The sequence below is a fragment of the Crocodylus siamensis genome, chromosome 4 (assembly GCF_052110815.1).
Source record: "Crocodylus siamensis isolate JL-2025a chromosome 4, ASM5211081v1, whole genome shotgun sequence".
NCBI lineage: Eukaryota > Metazoa > Chordata > Crocodylia > Crocodylidae > Crocodylus > Crocodylus siamensis.
The window spans coordinates 158,802,200-158,821,719 of NC_143398.1; the positions used below are offsets into that span (position 1 = coordinate 158,802,200).

At 49.6% G+C, this 19,520-nt stretch overlaps 3 protein-coding genes across 5 annotated transcripts in view; 2 read left to right on the forward strand and 1 right to left on the reverse strand.

The window, feature by feature from the left end:
* The first annotated feature begins 352 nt into the window (after positions 1-352).
* Positions 353-1,399, forward strand: LOC149866955 (zinc-binding protein A33-like). The gene has a single exon (XM_090041669.1). It carries the CDS (start codon positions 353-355, stop codon positions 1,397-1,399), a length of 1,047 nt encoding a protein of 348 aa, XP_089897795.1.
* Positions 1,400-2,812: 1,413 nt separating this feature from the next.
* MIEN1 (migration and invasion enhancer 1) lies at positions 2,813-9,206 on the forward strand. The gene is made up of 4 exons (XM_090044513.1): positions 2,813-3,216; positions 4,561-4,658; positions 6,740-6,816; positions 7,923-9,206. Exons 1-4 carry the CDS (start codon positions 3,140-3,142, stop codon positions 8,004-8,006), a joined length of 336 nt encoding a protein of 111 aa, XP_089900639.1. The 5' UTR covers positions 2,813-3,139; the 3' UTR covers positions 8,007-9,206.
* A 2,807-nt stretch (positions 9,207-12,013) lies between these two features.
* The window catches only part of ERBB2 (erb-b2 receptor tyrosine kinase 2), a 47,597-nt gene continuing 40,090 nt past the window's right edge, over positions 12,014-19,520 (reverse strand). For all 3 annotated transcript variants that reach the window (XM_090044511.1, XM_090044509.1, XM_090044510.1), the window contains 6 exons: positions 18,422-18,497; positions 18,196-18,342; positions 17,596-17,693; positions 16,263-16,436; positions 15,454-15,727; positions 12,014-14,148 (listed from right to left, as the gene is read on the reverse strand). In XM_090044511.1, coding sequence (XP_089900637.1) covers positions 13,778-14,148; positions 15,454-15,727; positions 16,263-16,436; positions 17,596-17,693; positions 18,196-18,342; positions 18,422-18,497 — 1,140 coding nt within the window. In that variant the 3' untranslated portion in view covers positions 12,014-13,777. The remainder of the gene's footprint in view (positions 14,149-15,453; positions 15,728-16,262; positions 16,437-17,595; positions 17,694-18,195; positions 18,343-18,421; positions 18,498-19,520) is intronic.

Consider the following 19,520-nt stretch of genomic DNA (forward strand, 5'->3'; position numbering starts at 1 on the left):
GATAACAAGAGGACTCTGGCCTCTGGAATCCCCTAGCTGGTGTCAGGAGAAACTGAATGCAGGACCCTCCCATCGTTTTCAGGGAAACTGAAAGTAACTCATAGCCAAGCCTTTGGAAACTGGAACTTGTCTCGAAGCCAGTGGCAGGGTGCGGCTTTGCTGTGGGCTGGTTCCAGTGCAGCACAAATACCAGTAGTTATTTATCAAGGAGGAAGAGCCCTGCTGGGGTGTAGGCAGATCCAGCTGTAGAGGCACCTGGAGACTGTAAGGCAAAAAGTGGCATGTAGAGGTGGGACTGCTAACCTCCCATTGCAGGAGCTGAAGGGACAGAGAGAAGGCAGGAAGCTTCTCCATGGAGGCTTCGAAGAAGGACCCCAGGGAGCAAGGTGGTGGCAAGAGAGTGGAAGACGTGGTCTCTGAGTTCTTGGAGGCTAACCAAGAGGCAGAAAAGCTTTGTTGTCACTACAAGGAGGGGATCCAGGCTGTTCAGATGAGCCTGGAGTCCCTCCGAGAGGAAGTCATGGGGCAGTTCAAGGAGATGCACAACATCCTCTACGCTGAGGAGCAGTCAGTGATGGCCAAGATTAGCCAAGAGGAAGAGCAGGTAATTGGAGGTCTGGAGAACAGGCTGAAGAAGATCACTGAGAGAGCAGCCGACGTTTTGGAGATAGTGGATTACCTGGGCCAGGTGAGAGAGTATGACGAACACCTTGCAGATGCGGCAGGGAGCCAAGTAGACAGGTTCAAGGCAGAGCTGAAGGAGCACACGGAGGAGCTGAGTCTCAGCAAGCCAGCAAGCCTTTGCAGCCCTCCTCTGATGTATGCTGTCTGCAGGAGGATGCTGGGACAGGCTATGCAGTCTGCGCTGGAGAGCCTCACCCTGGATCCACACACAGCTCACGCCCATCTGGATCTTTCTGAAGACTTGAAAGCAGTGAAGCTGGGACCCCGCTCCCAGGCCATTCCCAAGGATCCCCAGCGCTTCCAGCCCTGTCTGTATGTACTCTGCTCCCAAGGCTTCTGCTCGGGCAGGCACTACTGGGAGGTGAGTGTTGGGAACAAAAGCAACTGGGTAGTTGGGGTAGCCAGCCACAGAGTCAACCGCCAGGCGACAGAAGAGCTGATCCCAGAAAATGGCTACTGGGCCCTTCGGAAGCTGCCAGGTGACCGTTACTATGCCCTCTCCTCACCCCCAGACCGCCTGACCCTTAACACCAGACCCAGGAGGGTGGGCATTTGCCTGGATTATGAGTGTGGTAGGGTTGGGTTTTATGATGCCCATAGCATGGCTAAGATCTGCCTGCTCCAGGGCTGCTTCCAGGGCATGCTGTACCCTCTCCTGTGCCCTGGGTTGGTGCTGTCTGAACACGACCATGAACCTCTGAGGCTGTGTGACTGAAGCAAAGGGAGGCACATCTGGAGACCCCTGCCCAGATGAGTCCCTTTTCTGCTCTTTGAGGAGCAAACATGGGTCTGGGCCTGCAGTGAATAGGACTCGACTAAATGAATGCAAACAGCAATGCTGAGACTACAAGCGGCTCCTCACCTTATCCCCCTGCAGCTCTTGGCGAAGAAATGTTATGCCAGGGGTTTTGGTTCCCTGCACACTACAGGTCTGTCATCCCTGCACTTGTGACTAATACATGTCTCTTCTCTCAGCCATGGTACCAATTAAACTAATGCACCAGAGCAGTGGTGCCCAACTTTTTTCCTCTTTGTAGCAGACATACGGCGCTCAGAGCATCCGCAGGCCGGATCTGGCTGCGCACTGGGGAAGTGGGATGTGTCCCAAGCCCAATACAGCCATACTGGGAAAGGAGGAGGTGTGGTCCAGCATCAGTGAATTGAAAATTTGGCAGTGGGGGAAAGGCAGCAGAATGATTTGTCACTGCTCCCCTGCCACTAAATTTCCCAATCCATGAGGAGCCCCATGGGCTGGATGTCACGGCTTCACAGGCCATATTTGGCCCGAAAGATAGAGGTTGAGCACCTCTACACCAAAGGTTTCTCTTTGGCCGCAATTCACCCAGGAGTGCCTAGGACTGCGTATCACAGGTATAAACTCAATGAAGAGGTGGAACAAACTGAGTCCTGTGTGGTTGGCTGTTTCTAGGGGAAGAGGATTGTCATGGATGAATTGTTTTTTGCGGGGGAAAGATTTTCCAATTACAATACCATTTCATGGGTATGGAAACACATTGACCTGTTGGTGACTGTTTGGGGGGAAACATTTTAAGACTCAGATCTAATGGAGGCCACACAGAAACAGGTTTTTGGGGGAGAGGGAGCTGAGGGGGTCTTCTACAGGGGGAGGACGAGAGGAATCCTCAGAACACAGCAAACATTTTCTCTGAACCAGGTGTCTTTTTGCACACGCGGGATTCAAGCTACCGCAGAAAGGTCGGCGTGGGAGGCAGGGAGACCCCTCGAACCAAAACAATGAACACTTGTTTGTAGGAGAAACTGCCCGTAGCCACAAGTCGCCACAAGTCCTCAACAGCTGATCGTCCTGGTTGCGGGGTGCGGGAAGCGAGGCGAGCCTGGCTTGCCAGTTAGTCGCACCCCATAGCTGAAAAAAGCAGGGCCGGCTTTGGGGTGTGATGGCCCAAACGAGCGGGTTTATGCGGTGCCCGTCTCTTCTCTCTCCTGCCCACGCACGCGGCCTCCTCGCTCCTTCCTCCGCCGCCGAGGTGTGTGGGTCGGCACTGCCCCGCGACCCCGCAGGGCGCCGCCCTGGCTCGGCCCGGGGTAGGAGCGGAGGGCGGCGGGACCCCGCGCAGGGAGGGGCCAGACCTCAGGGGCCGGGCGTGCCGCCAAGCGAGCGCGCGGCGCAACCGCAGTAGGCAGAGGCCAGTGGGGCCGGGCGCTGGGCGGCACCAAGGGGCCGGCCCCGTGGGCGAGCAGCCGCCAGGGCGCAGGGTGCCCACACCCCGCCCAAGCCTAGGGCGGCTCGCGGGCCGAGGCCGGGCTGGGCGCAGGGCGCCGCGCTGCCCCACCGGGCCAGCAGGGAGTGCCGGAGCGCGGTGCCGGCTGTGCGCCTGCGCGGCGCTGTGTGTGGCGGGGGGAGCAGCCGGAAGTGCTCCGTGCACGTGACCCAGGAACCCGGAAGCGCTAGCTGGGCCAGCCGGCGGCAGTAGAGATGAGCGGCGGAGCCGAGCCCGCGGCGGTGCTGTCTTCAGCCGCGGGGCGCGGGGTCCGCATTGTGGTGGAGTACTGGTGAGATCCGCTGCGAAGGGGCCCGGGCTGCCGCTCCCCCTTACGGGAGGGCCGCGGCTGTGGGTGGGCTGGGGTATGGTACGGTTCGGTACGGTGGCCTTAGAAGGACATAAGTCACAGGGTGGAGGGAGACAGCCCAGCCAAGCCGGGGGCGCAGCAGGGGGTTGCTCCCCCTCCGCTCTCTCCTCCCCGCTTGCTCTGCCCGCCCCGGGACCCCCCCCCCCTTAGCCTGACGTGGCTCCTAGCAAATGCCCCTGGCATCGGCCCTGCTGCAGGTGCCCAGCAAGGAGGGCTTTGCAGGAGGGGGTAAGTGGCTCAGCTTTGCTCTCAGCTCTGAGCCAGCAGTGAGTGTGTTCTTGTTGCCAAGCAGGCTAACGGCATCCTGAGCTGCCCTGGTAGGAGCGTTGCCAGCAGATCAAGGGAAGTGATTATTCCCCTCTATTCAGCACTGGTGAGGCTACATCTGGAGTCCTGTATCTGGTTTTGCGCCCCCTGTTATAGAAAGGATGTGGACAAATTGGAAAGAGTCCAAGGGAGAACTAAGAAAATGGTGAGGGGCTGGGACACATGACTGATGAGGAAAGACTGAGGGAACTGGTCTTGTTTAGTTTTGTTCAGAGAAGAGAAGACTATGAGGGGATTTAATAGTAGCCTTCAACTACCTGAAGAGTTGGTTACAAGGAGGATGGAGCTAGACTGTTCTCAGTGGTGACAGATGACAGAACAAGGAGCAATGGTCTCAAGCTGCAGCAAGGGAAGTTTAGGTTAGATATCAGGAAAGCTTTTCTCACTAGGAGGGGAGTAAAACACTAGAACAGGTTACCCACGGATGTGGTGTAATCTCATCCTTAGAGATGTTCAAAACCCAGCTGGACAAAGCCTTGGCTGGGATGATCTAGTTGGTGATTCTGCTTTGGGCAGGAGATTGGACTAAAGGATCTGCTGAGGTCCCTTCCAACCCTGACTTTCTATGATTCTGGTATGTGTATGTGTCATTCCCCACCCCCCAGGTGCCCTGGGGCAGATCTGGCCTGGGGGCCACAGGTGGCCAAGCCTTGTCCTTGGCAGTTGAAGCAGTTGTCATTGTCCTGCAACCCCCACCCCAGCTTTCTCTTCAGTTGTCCCAAGTACCCAGTTATGCCTTTAGTGCCCCTTCTCCAGAAACAGAGTGGGGCATGTAGTTTCAGAGCGGGCCTGGGCCCACAGGTAACTCGTGTAATAATTCAGCCTGTGCAGTGACACCTCTGGCTGTGTTAGTGCTGCTCACAGAGAGACTGTCGGTGTTGTGTGCCCACCCCCCACCCCCCCTTGCCTGACGGCAGAGTTCTCTTTTCTTGTTCTCAGTGAGCCCTGTGGGTTTGAGTCGACGTACCAGGAGCTGGCGAGTGCAGTGAAAGAAGAGTACCCAGACATAGAAATCGAGTCCAGGCTTGGGGGGAAAGGTACGACTTTCCAGCAAGATCTCTGAAGAGCTCGGATGCCAGTGTGCCAGTCAAAGCTTTGTAACCATATAGGTCTTGTATATCAGAAAATAATTTGGGGAAAAAATAGTTAAATCCCTTTGGGATAAAAGGCCGTAGTTTTGATCCCATGTAGATGAATTTCTCATTGGCTGTACAGCTCCCTGGTCTGAGACCTGCCTGCCCTCAGCACTGCTTTTGTACCCCACTGTGACACGAGCCATTGGGAACCTCAGTTGACAACTCCTACACAGAGCTGCCATCATGGCCATGTATCAGGCATGTTTCATGGACACTGCCAACACCTATCTCTTCTGCCAACAAAGGGAGACCCTGATATGTACCTGCCCTGAGTGTGCAGGGGTTCAGCCCCTTCCACACCTCCTCAAGAAGCTACCCAGATCAAGGACAAGAAGTCCTTTTTTAAATACATAGAGGGTACCAGGTAGCACGGGGCCTCTGCAGGACATGCTAGGAAATATGGTTGTCGCACCAGACAGCAAAGCTAAGCTATTTAACAATTTCTTTGCCTCCATTTTTCTGAGCAGGAACTGGGTCATCCCCCCCCGCCCCCCAACCAGGACCCCCGTGGGTCAGTGAGGGCCTAGTCAGGGAACTTCTGGAGGGACTGGACGTATTGAAATCAGCTGGTCCTGACGATCTCCACCCGAGTGCTGAGGGAATTAGCAGAAGTCATTGCGGGACTCCTGGCATGGCTTTATGAGCACTCATGGTGCTCTGGCAAGGTGCCAGAGGATTGGAAAAGGGCCAGTGTGGTTCCTATTTTCAAAAAAGGGAGGGAGGAGGACCCAGGAAATTAGAGGTCAGTCAGTCCTGGGTAAGCTTTTTGAGAGAGTTATCCTAGCGCATGTCCACGAGGGGCCAGCAGGAGAGATTATGCTGAGGGGCAACCAACACAGGTTCATTAGAGGCAGGTCCTGTCAAACCAACCTGGTGGCCTTCTATGACCAGGTCACAAAATCCTTAGATGCAGGTGTAGCAGTGGACATAATCTTTCTGGGTTTTAGGAAGGCCTTCGACACTGTCTGTCACCCCATTCTCATTAAAAAACATGGGGACTGTGGCGTCAACACCTATAGTCAAGTGGGTCATTAGTTGGCTGGAGGGCTGCACCCAGAGAGTGTTGGTGGACAGGTCATTTTCAGCCTGGAGGGATGTGGTTAGTGGGGTTCCACAGGGCTCGGTCCTCAAGCCCACACTGTTCATCTTCATCAGAGACTTGGACAGGAGTGTAAAAAGCGCCGTGTTCAAATTCACAGATGACACTAAGATGTGGGGAGAAGTGGGTGTGCTAGAAGGGAGGAATAAGCTGCAATAGGACCCAGACAGGTTACAGGGGTGGGTGGATGAGAACAGGATGGGTTTCAGCACTGACAAGTGCAAGGTATTACACGTGGGGAGGAAGAACCAGCAGCATACCTACAAGCTGGGGAACTCCCTTCTTGTCAGTGCAGAGGCAGAAAAGGATCTTAGAGTCATTATTGATGCCAAAATGAACATGTGCCAACAGTGTGGGGAAGCGGTCAGGAAGGCCAGCCTTACCTGGTCATGCATCCACCGATGCATCTCGAGCAGGTTCAAGGAGGTGATCCTCCCCCTCTGTGTGGCACTGGTCAGGTCGCAATTGGAGTACTGCGTCCAGTTCTGGGTGCTGATCCTACACTGTATGTTTGAAGCTGGGCTCCTGCATTCTGTTTCTAAAAATGAGTGTTTGGTCCCGTCTTTTGGATGACTGGCATAGTCATGACATCTTTTTATGTTTCTGTTTCCTCTTCCATAAAGCAATGGTAACACTTGTCTGCCTTGCAGGGAGGTTATGAGGTGTGGTATTTTCATACAACAATCAGATCTTTTAAACTAAAAAAACCATATATGAAGATGGGTGCAGAGCAGGCTTATAATATAGCTTGTTAGTTATGTTTTTTATCTTCTCTTTGAACATTGGAGAGTCTGATTCAACTTTATAACGGTGAGTAATGAATTTTAAAAAGTGTTTTGGAAGTGTCTGTGCATTGTTACATCTCTCTTTATATATTTTTAAGGTGCCTTCGAAATTGAAATTAATGGGCAGCTTGTCTTCTCCAAACTAGAGAATGGTGGCTTTCCATATGAGAAAGATGTAAGTGTCCAGATCCTAGTTTACACCTTGCATCAGCCTGTTTCGAAAGTGCCTGTAAGGACTCTTGTGTTCACAGCAACTCCTTTGTGACTGAGAAGTTTTCTGTTTCTGGAAGCCTGCAGTTTCTCAAAGGCATTTCATCACACTAGGGCTTTAGTACTCTCCACGGAGTCTTATTAAAGCTCATTTCTGTCAGGATCGACTGGGCCATGGGTGGTCACTTAATGAGTTATTGTAGGCAGGCTAGGGGTGATACCAGGTATCTGTTGCAATCCAAGTCATCTGGCTAAGGGTTGAGGTGGTACTGTGGTCAGGGCAGATGGAAGATGAGAGCCAGGAGGTCCAGACAAGGCAGGGGCAGAGGCTATGGTGAGGCTGGAGTAAGGCATGAATCGTGCTGGAGTGAGGCAGAGGTCCAGAAGTACACACAGGGATATTATTGCTGGGGTGGGTCCCACAGGAAATAGGAGGGGTTTTATAGTCTCCCTGTTAGGGGCTTGTGGTTCCCATAGGTTCCTCCTGGGTACCTGACTCCCCAGCAGTGACCTCATGGGAGGGACCAGGCTGGGGCTGGTGTCAGTGTCCAACCAGCTGCCCAATGGCACTGTGGACTTTGTCTCTGCCTGATGACTTTGCTGCCCTTAGTTCAAATCCTAGTGGTCCTACCAGTTTCATACCAAAGAGGAATATTTCAGTCTGAACCATGGCATTCTGATACCACTGAATCCTGCTGTAGCATGGCTTGGAATTGTAAGCTGTGCTGCCCACTTCCAAAAGCGCAGGATGCATTCCTTGCAGCGTATTTTGAAACCTCTGGCCAAGAGTTTCAAAAGCGAGTAGTGATATTTTATTTTATTTTGAATACCTGGCTTGAAATACTTTTTTTAATAGGGCTGAGTTTTTCAGAAGTTGAGTGCTCAGCCCTTTGTGAAAGCCAGGCCTTTTGAAGGTGCACTACATTGGGAAATCCAAGATCAGCCTGTGCTTTTTGAAATCTTGACCCCTGAGTGAGGACAAGGTTTAATCATTCATATCCACTAGAGGCCTGCAAAAGAGTGTTTGGTGGATGGATTAATGCCTTTCAACTTTTATCTTTTTTTTTCTAGCTGATTGAAGCAATAAGAAGAGCCAGGAATGGAGAGCCCTTAGAGAAAATCACCAACAGTCGTCCTCCATGTGTCATCCTGTAGCCTTGGCAGTACTGCCCTTGTCCATTCCTGTGCTCTGATCACCTTCAGTCCCACTCGTCTACCCTTATTTCATTATCTTGCTGCTTCTTCATTCTCTGTCTTCTGGCTTAATTAGTTTGCTCTGTGCCTGAGCAGTGTCATGTATGGAAGAGAATTGAAGGTAACATGAATTGCTAATGCTGTATAAAGAGCCTTGTGAGAAATGGAGCTGTTTCACAGGTTGGTTGTGGGGGTAGGTATTATTGGAAATGGATCCTGAGAACTTATGATGCAGTGCTCTTAGTGTGTTGGATACTGATGAGTGGAACCTGTCTGTTAACCTGTCTCACCTTAGACCACCCATACAAGCCCCAGAGAGGAGAGTGTGGGCTCCTCCTCCTTCCTCCCAGCCCCAGCATTTTTTTGTACCTCTCTCAGTTATTTTTCAGCCCTCCTTTAATCCACATTTCTCCTACTCCTTGAGCACATGAGGAGAACACTTCCTTGCTCACTGCCACCCTCCCTTAGAATCCTCATGGCTTGAGGGTCCCTAAGAGAGACCTGAATGCCACCCCCTTCCAACTCCCAACAGAAGTTGTAGTAGGCACTGTAAGAAAGCTTTGCCTGGCATTGCGGTCTGATGAAGGGCTTCTTTCTGTAGCAGATTAAGGTGACCCTCTGGGGCCTTCTGCAGCCAAATGACCAAAGCTTTGAAGGCCTGTTGGTAGAAATCTGCCCATAAACTATACCACAGAAGAAATTAATTGTTCTTAAACTCTGAATGCTACAGTTAATTATTAAAATCCTCTTCATCACTGTTTAAACCAGTGCTAAAGTGGGATCAGCTAGACAGTAAGGGTTTTTTGGATGGAAACATTATTTTCTGAATTGTTCTTCTCCTGAGGGTACCTTATGTGAGTGACTCTTCTAATTGCCCATTTGCTTCTGCAAAAATGAGCCCCTCCTGTATTCTAACACCCAATTTTCACCTTGCTATTGTGTCAGGACTTTGCCCTTTGACACTAAATGTCAACAGGGGGAATGAGCAAGATAGAAGTGCTAAGTGACTTGGGAGACATGCTAGCATTAAAGAACCTGGTGGTGCCAATGAAATTCTGATTACCCGGCAACTAATTTATGCTTTGAGATAGGGGCGGGTGACTCTATTTATTATATACTGTGTATAAAAAGAGCCAGTAATAAATACAAATCAGAATAAAACTTCTGTTCCATTTCACTTTGACGTCTGTAGCTGTCAGGCAGGTGGTATGTACACCAGATTCTTTGACTGTGTTTTAGGTGATGGGCACAGTGGGCTTTTACACTCTACCTACAGTTACAGTAGTGCCTAGGGTGAATATTGGTCACACCTTTTATTTGAAGTCAGAGCTTTGAACTGCCTGAAGTGTGATGCTCTAGGCCAGCAGTTCTCAGCATTTTTTGTACCAGGATTCATTTACCAAGATGGATGGCTTCGCCTGACCCACAATCCCCTGCCCCCCCCCCCCAAGCCATGCTGAGTCCCCTCACTCCCAACCTGCAGTCCTCTGCTCCCCCACCCCCCACAGCCCTGCTGGAGGAGGCCCCCAGCTGCCCCCATCCCTCCCCCTAAGCAGCAACTGCAAGGCACTGGGCCCGTGCCACCAGCTCAGACACTGAGCTCCCCATGGCAGAAGACTGCCCCCACCTCCATTCCCTTCCCCTACTGAAGGGCCAAGCAATTTCCTCCCCCCTCCCCTGCCCCACCACAGCCCTGTGCCTGGCCACCATCCTGTGCCAGCAGGTACGTATATATACACACACACACATACCCCAGCCCTCCAGACAATCTCCTGGACCTCCAACCCCCACACCCCATATACTTACCTGTGTCCGGAGGCTGGGGCTGCTTCCACGACCCGGCTTTGGTGTATGTTGTCTGCATGCTGTATGTTGGCCACGCTGCCTCCTTAAAAATCAGCCATTGGTATTGGCCCCAAAAATCTCTGTTGATGCACCCCTAGCGATTAATACTGCCACCCTCCCATTCTGCCAAATTCTCAAGTCCCATAGGGTTGAGTTGGGACTGAGCCACGTCTCTGTCCCCTGCACAGCTGAGATGGAACTGTGCCATGCCCCTGTCCTGTAACTGTGTTGGAGCTAGGCTCTGTATCCCAATGCTTTCCATGCTGCCAGATCAGGCTGCACGGTGCCTGCTTCACACACTGGATTGGGCCCACTAACAGCAACCCTTATCTGGCCCTCCAAGGCAAAAAGGTTTACCACCACTGTTCTAGTGCAGTGATCCTCAACCACCATTAGATGTGCAAACATGATTCACAAGCTAAACCCAAGTGTTTTTAAATAGGAGTGCTTGGTGTTAAAAATGTTCTCATCAAGTGTGCTCTTTTCGAGTTCCTTGCAACAGAAAAACTGCTCTGGTGTTTTTCTGGAGTCAAAAATCTAGTGAAAGTTAGAGCCAGTATTTTCAAGGGGTGTCTCAAATCTATCAAGGAAGACCTCAAGTCTGAAAAGGTTGAGAACCACTGCTCTAGGCCAAGTTGGTCCTTGGGAACTTTTAAGTTTGCAACAAATTTGTATATGAAGGGTCCATTAGTGAGACAAATGCGTGCAGTCAGGTTTGCTTTGGTGCCTGCTTTTGTGTGAGAGATGAATAATTAGCACTTAATGCATTTTCATCTGGGAAGCTGCAATTAGGGAAAGTCACATGGCCTCTTGCCTCAGGTTCTCTCTATTGTAAAATAAGTATGTTCACTGGAAAAAAATGTGTTGCCTCTCCATAGCTAATCCATTGTAAAAGCCTAGTGGAGTTCAGCCATAGGCAGGTTTTATGTCAATATAGCTTGGTAAGGTAAACCAGAGAAACTAGGATTTTATATTGAGTTAGCCTCTCGGGAAGGAAAACAGCCAAAAGCAAATGCCTTTGGGGGTATAAGGGTTAATTGTGAGATGCCACGTATTTTTATTTCTTCTTTTTGATACTGCATGCATGTGGCAAAGGTTAGCTTCTCTGAGTGTATTTTAGCTCCAGCTGGGCTCCCAGACTTGTTATAGTAAATTAATTACAGGTAGGCGAACAGTTTCAAGTGTTCGGTATCTCATTTTAAAAGGCTGCACTCAAAGCTAATGAGGTCCTTCTTGGTTGCTGGGATATGCAGAAGACATAAGCTGACGTGAAATGCCAAGTGGTTGTTAATGTCACAACATGCTGTTTTCTCTTAAGAGGAACGACATTAACAAACTTGAAAACACTTCCATAGGTTGGCTTGTGCATAGCCCTACAGAGAGAAATCGGGGGGCGGGGGGTGCTGATTTGTGCTTCGGCAATATTGGGCAAAAGTGTTTCTCACTGGTTATGCTTTAATGGATAGAAAAAAATCACTTTAGTGTCCCTTTTGGTGTATGCTCCATCTTCAGGAAAAGGACAGCAAGTCTGGACATCCTGCTTTCCAATGCTGGTGACCATTGTCCCTGACACACCAGAGTGGGTAGAGACACTGTTTACCCTCAAGAGATCAGGTTAGAATGAGAAGCTTGTCGCTTCTTACGAAGGCTTTCATTAACGCATTCTGGATTGATGAATGCTATGGGTCACTCACCTTCTCAGCTAGTAGTAGGAAAGGCGGGTGTCTTTTTTTTTTTTTAAGGGACTGCAAGTGAAGTTGACGTCTCCTGGGAGCCACTGCCCATCTGTGAACAAGACGAGTGGAGGCCCCCTCCTTCCTCCAACTGGTAGGTATACCGGGTTTAATTATTCTGTTTCAGTGTCAGTTAAAGTATGGCTTTCCCAGAAGCATATACAATTATCCATCCATGTTACCAATGACTCAAGCTAGACTTACAGCCATGAGGGGTAAGTATGTTCCTCTGCTGTCTGTAAGAAGGGTCTCTTACAGCACTAAGAATTATTATGTGCTGTGGACACTAAATGCTTGATATTTCTCTCTTCAACCGATGCTAAAAGCAGAAAACAAACAATAGAAACATCTACTCATAGGAGAAAAGGGGGGGAAAAACACTTAGACAAATAGAGTAGAAAAACAATGTACAATTCTCAAATATACAAATAGTTTTGATACAATTGATTTAAAATAATCCAGCAGTCACCTAAAATGTACAATACTAACATTTGTTCAAAATGGACATTGGGGATATGTTAACAGAAGGCAGTCCAATTTCTGAGCAGGCAGAAGGTTGGGGAGCCAGCAGACTCTGCAGGAGTTTGGAAGTGGGAGCCTGTGGACTGTAAATTAACCCCTCTTGGGCTGCAGATTAGACAACTCTGTTTTCTACCCACAGCCAAGTTCCACCTGACCTTCTTTAGGAGAAAATCTTACCCAGATATGCAAGTTAGCAAAGGTCTGAATTTAGTGGCAACCGTGTGGAAGATCTGAGTGGTTGTCATATGCAGACAGAATGGCTTTCTAATGGGAAAGGGTTTTTGTTGGGTCAGGAGACAGACCAGTTTTGGGGAGCAGATGGATTAATCATTGTGCATTTATGTGATCTGTAGTCATGAAAAATCTGGAGGGGAAATTGGGGACAGCTGATTTAAAAAAAATAAATACTGCAGGTACAGTAGTGAAGGAAACCATCACATTCATGTGGAAACAGTGCCACCGCAGGAAAAGCTAGAGGCCTTCCTGGCTTTTAGTCCATTGGCTTAATGGAAAGTCAAGGCAAGTGCGACAAGCTTAATGTTGTGCTCTCAGTGTGAGAATCAGAGCAAACCAACACCCATGCCCAACTCCTCCCCCATTTTATAAAGTTTGCACGGAAGAAGTCTTCCCAGCTGCATAAGTCACTGATAAGGTTTTCCCCACAACAAGAGAGCACGGCTACCTCTGACTTCCACCCTGTTCTCCAGAATGGGTGCTGAATTTGATAGCTGAGCAGTACTGTCCTTGGTAGGAACCTGTAGGAGTAGTGGTTTAGACTGGGAACAGCTCCTTAGCTGTTCTTGGTGGTTTGATGAGAGACAGAAAGAGCTCCAAGCTAGAGTACACAGTGCATGTTTGATGTGGGATTCTCGCTGGTTCTGAGATGTTTAGGGGCAGGGAAGAGGTGCTTCTTGTTTCAGCTTGCCCCCACCCATTTTTTCTATACCAAGTCCCTGAAAGCTTTTTCCATAGGTGTGTAAAACCAAAACAAAACATGAACTACTGGTGATCCTGTTCAGATTGCAAGAGTAACCATCAACCTTACTGGTACCCAAAGTGAGTTAAGGACATTTTCCCTCCCTTTCCTTTCCTCTTGAGAAGAGGCAAGTGGTTTGCTGTCCTTATAGGGCTCCACATTGCATTTTGTCCAATCGGGATTGCTCTGATTGAGGCCCTTGTGTTTCAACCCCACCGTTGTGTTGGCTGTGGGTATTTCCAAGCTAAGTTGCCCATGAAAATGAAGCAGTCTGGCACATTCCTGCATGGAGAAGAGGGGATGGGGATATGGTCCCCACCTTGTCCAAAACGTTAAGGTATCTGCCAAAAGGACTCTGATTGCATAAAAAAGTGAAAACAAACTTGTTGCAAGTAGCACTGCGCCTGCTGCCAGGTGCTTGTTGTGTTAGAGATGAATCAACAGCCCTTTCAAGTCCTTCCAGTTCATCTCCAGCCACATCTCATTTTAAGGAGACTTAAGAGGTGCTTTTGAGTGATTAGTTAAGGGGCCATGGTGCTGTTCTCCATGGATGCATTCATCGCTGGAGTCCTGTGCATAGATCAGCCAGAACTGTTCATACAATGATACGTTGGCTGCAAGAGCTTTTTCCGCTGGCTATTAAACAGCTGTGGCCATTAAGCCAATGTGTCCTTGGGCCGTGTGATGGGCTCGGTGAGGCCAAGGTACTCGGGGTTCTCAGCCGTTGGTGTTGGGGCAAAGCTGTTCATTGTGGAGCTCAGCTCAGTAAGGTTGGCTTTGGAAGGGTCCTGGTTCCAGTAGTAAGGGTTGTCAAAGGCCTGTGTGAATGCAGGGGCCAAGGGGAGGCTGTGGGGGGCTAGGTACTCTGGGTTCTCCACTGCGTTGGCAAAGCTGCCCTGGAAGGGGTTCTTTGGTTCCTTGATCAGCCCGTTCTTTCCCAAATGGCCCTTTGGCTTCTCCAGCGTGGATACATGGGACCTTGGGTGTTTGGTAGGTGAGAGGCATTTCTCCATCTGGTTCACATATTCTAGAAATGGAGGTAGACACCAGTTAGTCATGGATACTCTACCAACTCCTCATACAGCTCCTTGGGCCAGGGCAGGTACAGCCTGTCTTAGCTCTTGCCTACAGTGGGGGGGTGCTTCACTATAGCAACAAAACACCCCTAGATTATGTCTTTGCAGTCACTGTGACTACTTTAGGCGTGCCCAAGCTAGCTTTGAGACTGCTAGCAGCACTAGGGTTGCAGCACAGAGCTCAGCATGTACTACAGAACCTGTCTGAGAAGCTGAGTGGATAGCTCAGTTCACCAGCCTGCCCTGCGATAGTATCTGAGCCACCCAAAGTACATATGTGTGTGTTGCAGTGGCATTAGTATAGACGCATCATTGTGTGGGCACAAGCCTGCTGACTAAACTGTACTCCACAGTGGTAATAGTAAAACCAGCCCCTGAGTAAAACAGGCTATACTGGTATAACTGCCTCAGCACTGCTCTTATCTCTGACAGCTGTGCTGGCAAAATTAGGTAATTTCTTAATCAGAGAATAAAATCTTCCTTTCCAGGTCACTAACTGTCTCCCTGCCGGTTCTCTTAAGCTCATGATCCCTCTTCTATTTTTCCTTTATGACCTTGTTTTACCTTATTTCATCATCAAAAAAAGAAAAGAACCAGCAGAACAGCTTGTTATCACCTAGGCTTCAGCATGGGAACTGGGACCAAAGCAGGTTAACTAAAAGCAGCCAGGTCTCAGAAGATGCCTGTACTGTTTATGCAGCATGGCATACAGTATTGCAAGCATCACATGTAAACTGATATCAGAGTGCCCAGACCAAGACATGCCAGCACCTCAGATAGTGTTGGGTGGCTACACCCAGCGAGCACAGCCTTTCTGTATCAAAACCACCTGACATGATGGATGCTTTCCTCAGAGCTGTTCTGTCATTTTACACAAGCTCAAGTCTCTTAGCCTCTTTGGGCTTCAGTTTCTCTCTGTAAGAGTGATGATAGCTTTGCACTCATAGAAAAGAGGACTGAGGAGGAGAGAAAGGGAAGGTCTCAGATACAGGCCAAACACATACCCTAGATGAGAAATGATTTTCTGATGCTAATGAATTAGGCCTCAGGAGACAAAAGGACTAATGATCTCTGTTTTCTGGGCAGCGGGGGACTTGATGGGGTCACCCAGCAAATTGATGGCAGAGCTAGGAAGAGCATGTCTCCCAATTCCATCTCTGTGCATTTGTTCACCACTGTTCAGCACTGGAAGCTGCTCTGGAATGTGGCTTCTTTTCCCCCTGCTTCAAGGAGAGCCCTTCCACCCACCACGGTACCTGGAGCCACACAGCGGGAAGTTGGTGTAACATAGCTGTCGGCTTCCAACCCCTTGTTTTCATCACTTGAAATGCTGGTGGGATCCTCGCTGTACCGCTGGAGGGTGCTCATCTCTCGTGCAGGCAGGCTCTGCAGGGCTTTGTTTGAGGCATAGTCCCCATCCATCGAATCAGGAGCAGGCCCTTCCGACTGCTCAGGGAGAGCCTGGCCTGGGTAGGGGTATGGACATGGTTCCTCAGTCTCCTCTGCATCCACCTGGGTCTCTCCGGTGCTCTAGGTTGTGATAGGGGAAGGAAAAGAGGGGTTAGAGGAAGGAACAGACCATGGAGTAAGTAATCAGGGGCAGCACGCAGTCCAGATGCCAAGGCAGAGGAGGTGCTGGTGCAATGGGGCAGGAGGTATCAATGCTAGGACATTTGCAGGGATACTCCTGAGCTAGCTGAGAGCTCAGCCTCCAGCACAAAGCAGCAGTCAAGTTAACTGCAAACTCTGCTAGGGAAACGCAGGGAGAGGGGTTCATTGTGCACCTTAGGTGAAGGCCTGGGGCTCTATCACCTGAGCACCTGTCATGCCAGGTCACCTGGGCCAATGCCAGTCTAGAGGCATGCCACTGAGTCACCCACACCACACCCTGCAGCTCTGGGAGTTTCTCCTAGCCTAGGCCTGACCTGATGTCATCCTCCACGTACTTTTTTTTTGCATACAACCCAAGGTGATTTGGCTCACATTCAGCATCTGGCTTGGCCTGGAAAGTGGTGGCAAAGATAAATTCAAGGCCTCACCCACATCAGAGAACACCCGCACATACCCTGGTGGAAGAGATCCTGCTGCGGTAGTTGGTTGAGGTCTCCCCGTTGAAGAAGCCCTGGTGAGGCACCAGGTACTCCTCAGCGTCCACCAAATCCTGCATGTCCTCCTCTTCTAGGAGGGTGCGGTAGAAGGTGCTGGCTATGGGACTAGCCAGTCCCATCTTGTCTTCATTCTACAGGAAAGGATGGGAGAGGGTTGTTCATTGACATTTCTCTTCAATCTATTGAGCCATCAGGATAAAAACCCCCAAGGACCCCTGAACCAGCATAGCTCCAGGATGAGAGAGTGGGTGGGTAGACTGCCAAGCAGCTAGCACCTTAGCTGCTAATGCCCTCTGCCAGCAATATGTTCTGGAGATACATTCTGCCCCAGGTAGTTGGTATGAAGACTGCACCTAGGTGCCTAACTGTCTAGAAAGGACACTCCTTCATTAAAGGCTATATTCATTCTTGGCCTCTGGCACCTTTTAACCCAAACCACTTGACAGATGTGTAACCTGCTGGCCTCAGGAGGAAAGACTGAGCTGCAAAGAGAACTGACTTGATCAAAGCAGCTCAGTGAATGAGAGGCAATGGAGCCCTGGAGTCCTGACTTGTTCCTGCACTAGACCATGTATCATCTTTGCCAGTGCCCAGCCTGGTGTGCTGCACTTTGAGAAAAACATGAATAAATTAAGAAGTATCCAGAAAAGAACATCTAAAATGACCATAGGTCTAGAAAATATGGCATAGAAGGAAAGACTGAAAGAATTGGAATTGTTTCATCTGGAGAAAAGAAAGGTAAGGGAGCATTTGACAAGAAGTTTTGAATTAAAAGGTTGTTGTCAAGAGGATAGTGATCAAGTGTCCACTCTGCCCACTGGGGACAGGATGAGAAGTAATGGGCTGAAATTGCAATAGAGAGAGATATGGATTGGAGATTAGGAACAGTTTTCCAATTTTGAAGGTGGTTATGTACTGGAACACACAACCTAGAAATGTGATGGAGGCTACCATTAGAAATTTTAAAATGCAGGTTAGACAAACAATTGTCTGGGATGGTTTAGACAGAGATATTCCTGCCTTGGACTAGCTGTCTTGTCCCTTGTATTTATGATGTTAGATTTGGTGGAGATTAGGGAGTCTGTGGACCTGCTAAGGATTAGAATGAGGTGAAATAAAGCCAGGTCATGTACATGTTGAGTAGAGTTTATCCCAGTTGTATACACCACAACTGACAGATTTTTAGACCCAAGCAGTAGCAAGGCAGATATAAAGAGAAGTCTCACAAGTCTCTACCCCTGAGCCCACCCTGCCAAAAGCTGTCCAGTAACACAGGCCTGTTCTATATACCTGGATGACCACAAAGCGTGGCGGGTCCCGTGCCATGCGAGAGAACTCTGAGACCAGCTCCCGGAACTTGGGGCGACACTCAGAGTCGATCATCCAGCCTGTAGACAGAGCAAGGCACCAGTGAGCCTGCCAGCCAAACATCATATGGGAGATGCTACAGCAGGAATTTGTGCTAGGACTAAGTGCAGTGACCTCCTTCATGCTCAGGACATGGGACTCCACCTTTCTGTGGTCCACATATCCTGCACACTTAAAGCTGGCTTAAAAGATTTTGGGTGATTCCTGTCTCTCACTCTGTCACAGGAGCAGACAAAGCAGCAAACCTAGAGCCCAGAAAGAAGCACATCTCACTCTCCCAGTGGATGCTCTCCATAGCCATCTCTGTTCTACCAGCACAGATAACCCAATTCCAGGGTCTTTACCCAGGAAAGAGACCACCCAGCTCTCAGCAGGAAGAAAAATGTCATCCATTCTCCACATCCTGACACTGTAGTCTCCTAGCCCTTTGGTGAAGAATTCTTCAGTCACGTGTACAAGTCTGGAGATCAAACAAGCCACCTAGTCATACAGCCCACAAATAAGAAACTAAAAGGTCCATACATTTCACCATGATCATATAGACATCGATGGTGCAGATGGGAGGCTGTGGCAGCCTCTCCCCCTTCTCCAGGAGGTCGGGGATCTCACGAGCAGGGATTCCATCATATGGCTTGGCACCAAAGGTCATCAGCTCCCAAACCGTCACGCCTGGAAAGTCAGACATGTCAGGGCCAGGAGCAGCAGGATTTTCACCACCAGAGACCCTACAGCTGGGGATGTAACATACCATAGCTCCAGACATCACTCTGGTGTGTGAACTTCCGGCGTAGGATGGACTCCAGAGCCATCCACTTGATGGGGACCTGAGTACAGGAAAGAGAGCAACATGGGTGGTGTAAGTTCAGCTTTGCTTTGTATGTATTTGGGAGCTTTGGCATCCGTGGGTGGAGGAGTTTGCAGGTAACAGCAAATAAATACTAACTGACTACCTCATGTTTGATGCATCACAGTCTCCCCTCTGGGTGAGGGGAAGCAATGCATAGAGGAATCTGAAGTCCAGCTGGGGAGCCCAGCACAAAGCACAATGAGAAAAAGAGGGATCCAAATTATAGCTCCTGTAAGGCAGTGCAGCTATATTTAGAAACTAAAATATTTTGAGGTTTGCTATTTCTTTTCCTAGTCTCATATCTCAGTATTTGACCAATCTTTCTCGTTCTTCAGCTCACTGGGTCCTGCTACCAACTTTTCACCACTGGGTCAGATGGCAGCAAGTATTCCTAGATACAACTGCAGTCTCACACCAGCAGAAATGGACCCCAGGCCTAGCCCATACCCTAGTACCATAAAAACACAATAAGGCCACAAACCTGTACTATGGCATATTGGCCTGGCTAGTACATACAGGCAGTGCTCAGCGAACCAAAGACCATTTGAGTGTGGTTCACTTCCTTGAGTAAAAAGGCCTAGTAGCTATAAGCCCAGTTAGGGCTTATGTTCATCACCCACTCCTCTATTGCTGCAGGACACATCTCTGCTCACACACCAATCAGAATGGCATAGCAGAGAGACCGACTAGCAACCAGGTCCCAGGCATTAGCCCAATAAAGACATGGGCTATTAAAGACAATAAAGCCAACAATAAATGCCAAATCCATGTGCATGAGGAGGAGGAAGCCTAGATAGACTGAAATGGCACTTATCATTTGAGTTGCCCCTTTCTGGTGAGAGGGCACATATGTGCACTAGTAGGGGGGAGGAGGGGGGCAATGGGCAACAGTGTGAAAGATCCAGCCCATGGCCTGATCCAGCTCATGGAGCGCTATCATCTGGCCTGCTGTGCTGCCTGTGGGTCTTGGGCTGATCTCATGTGCCACATACAGCACACA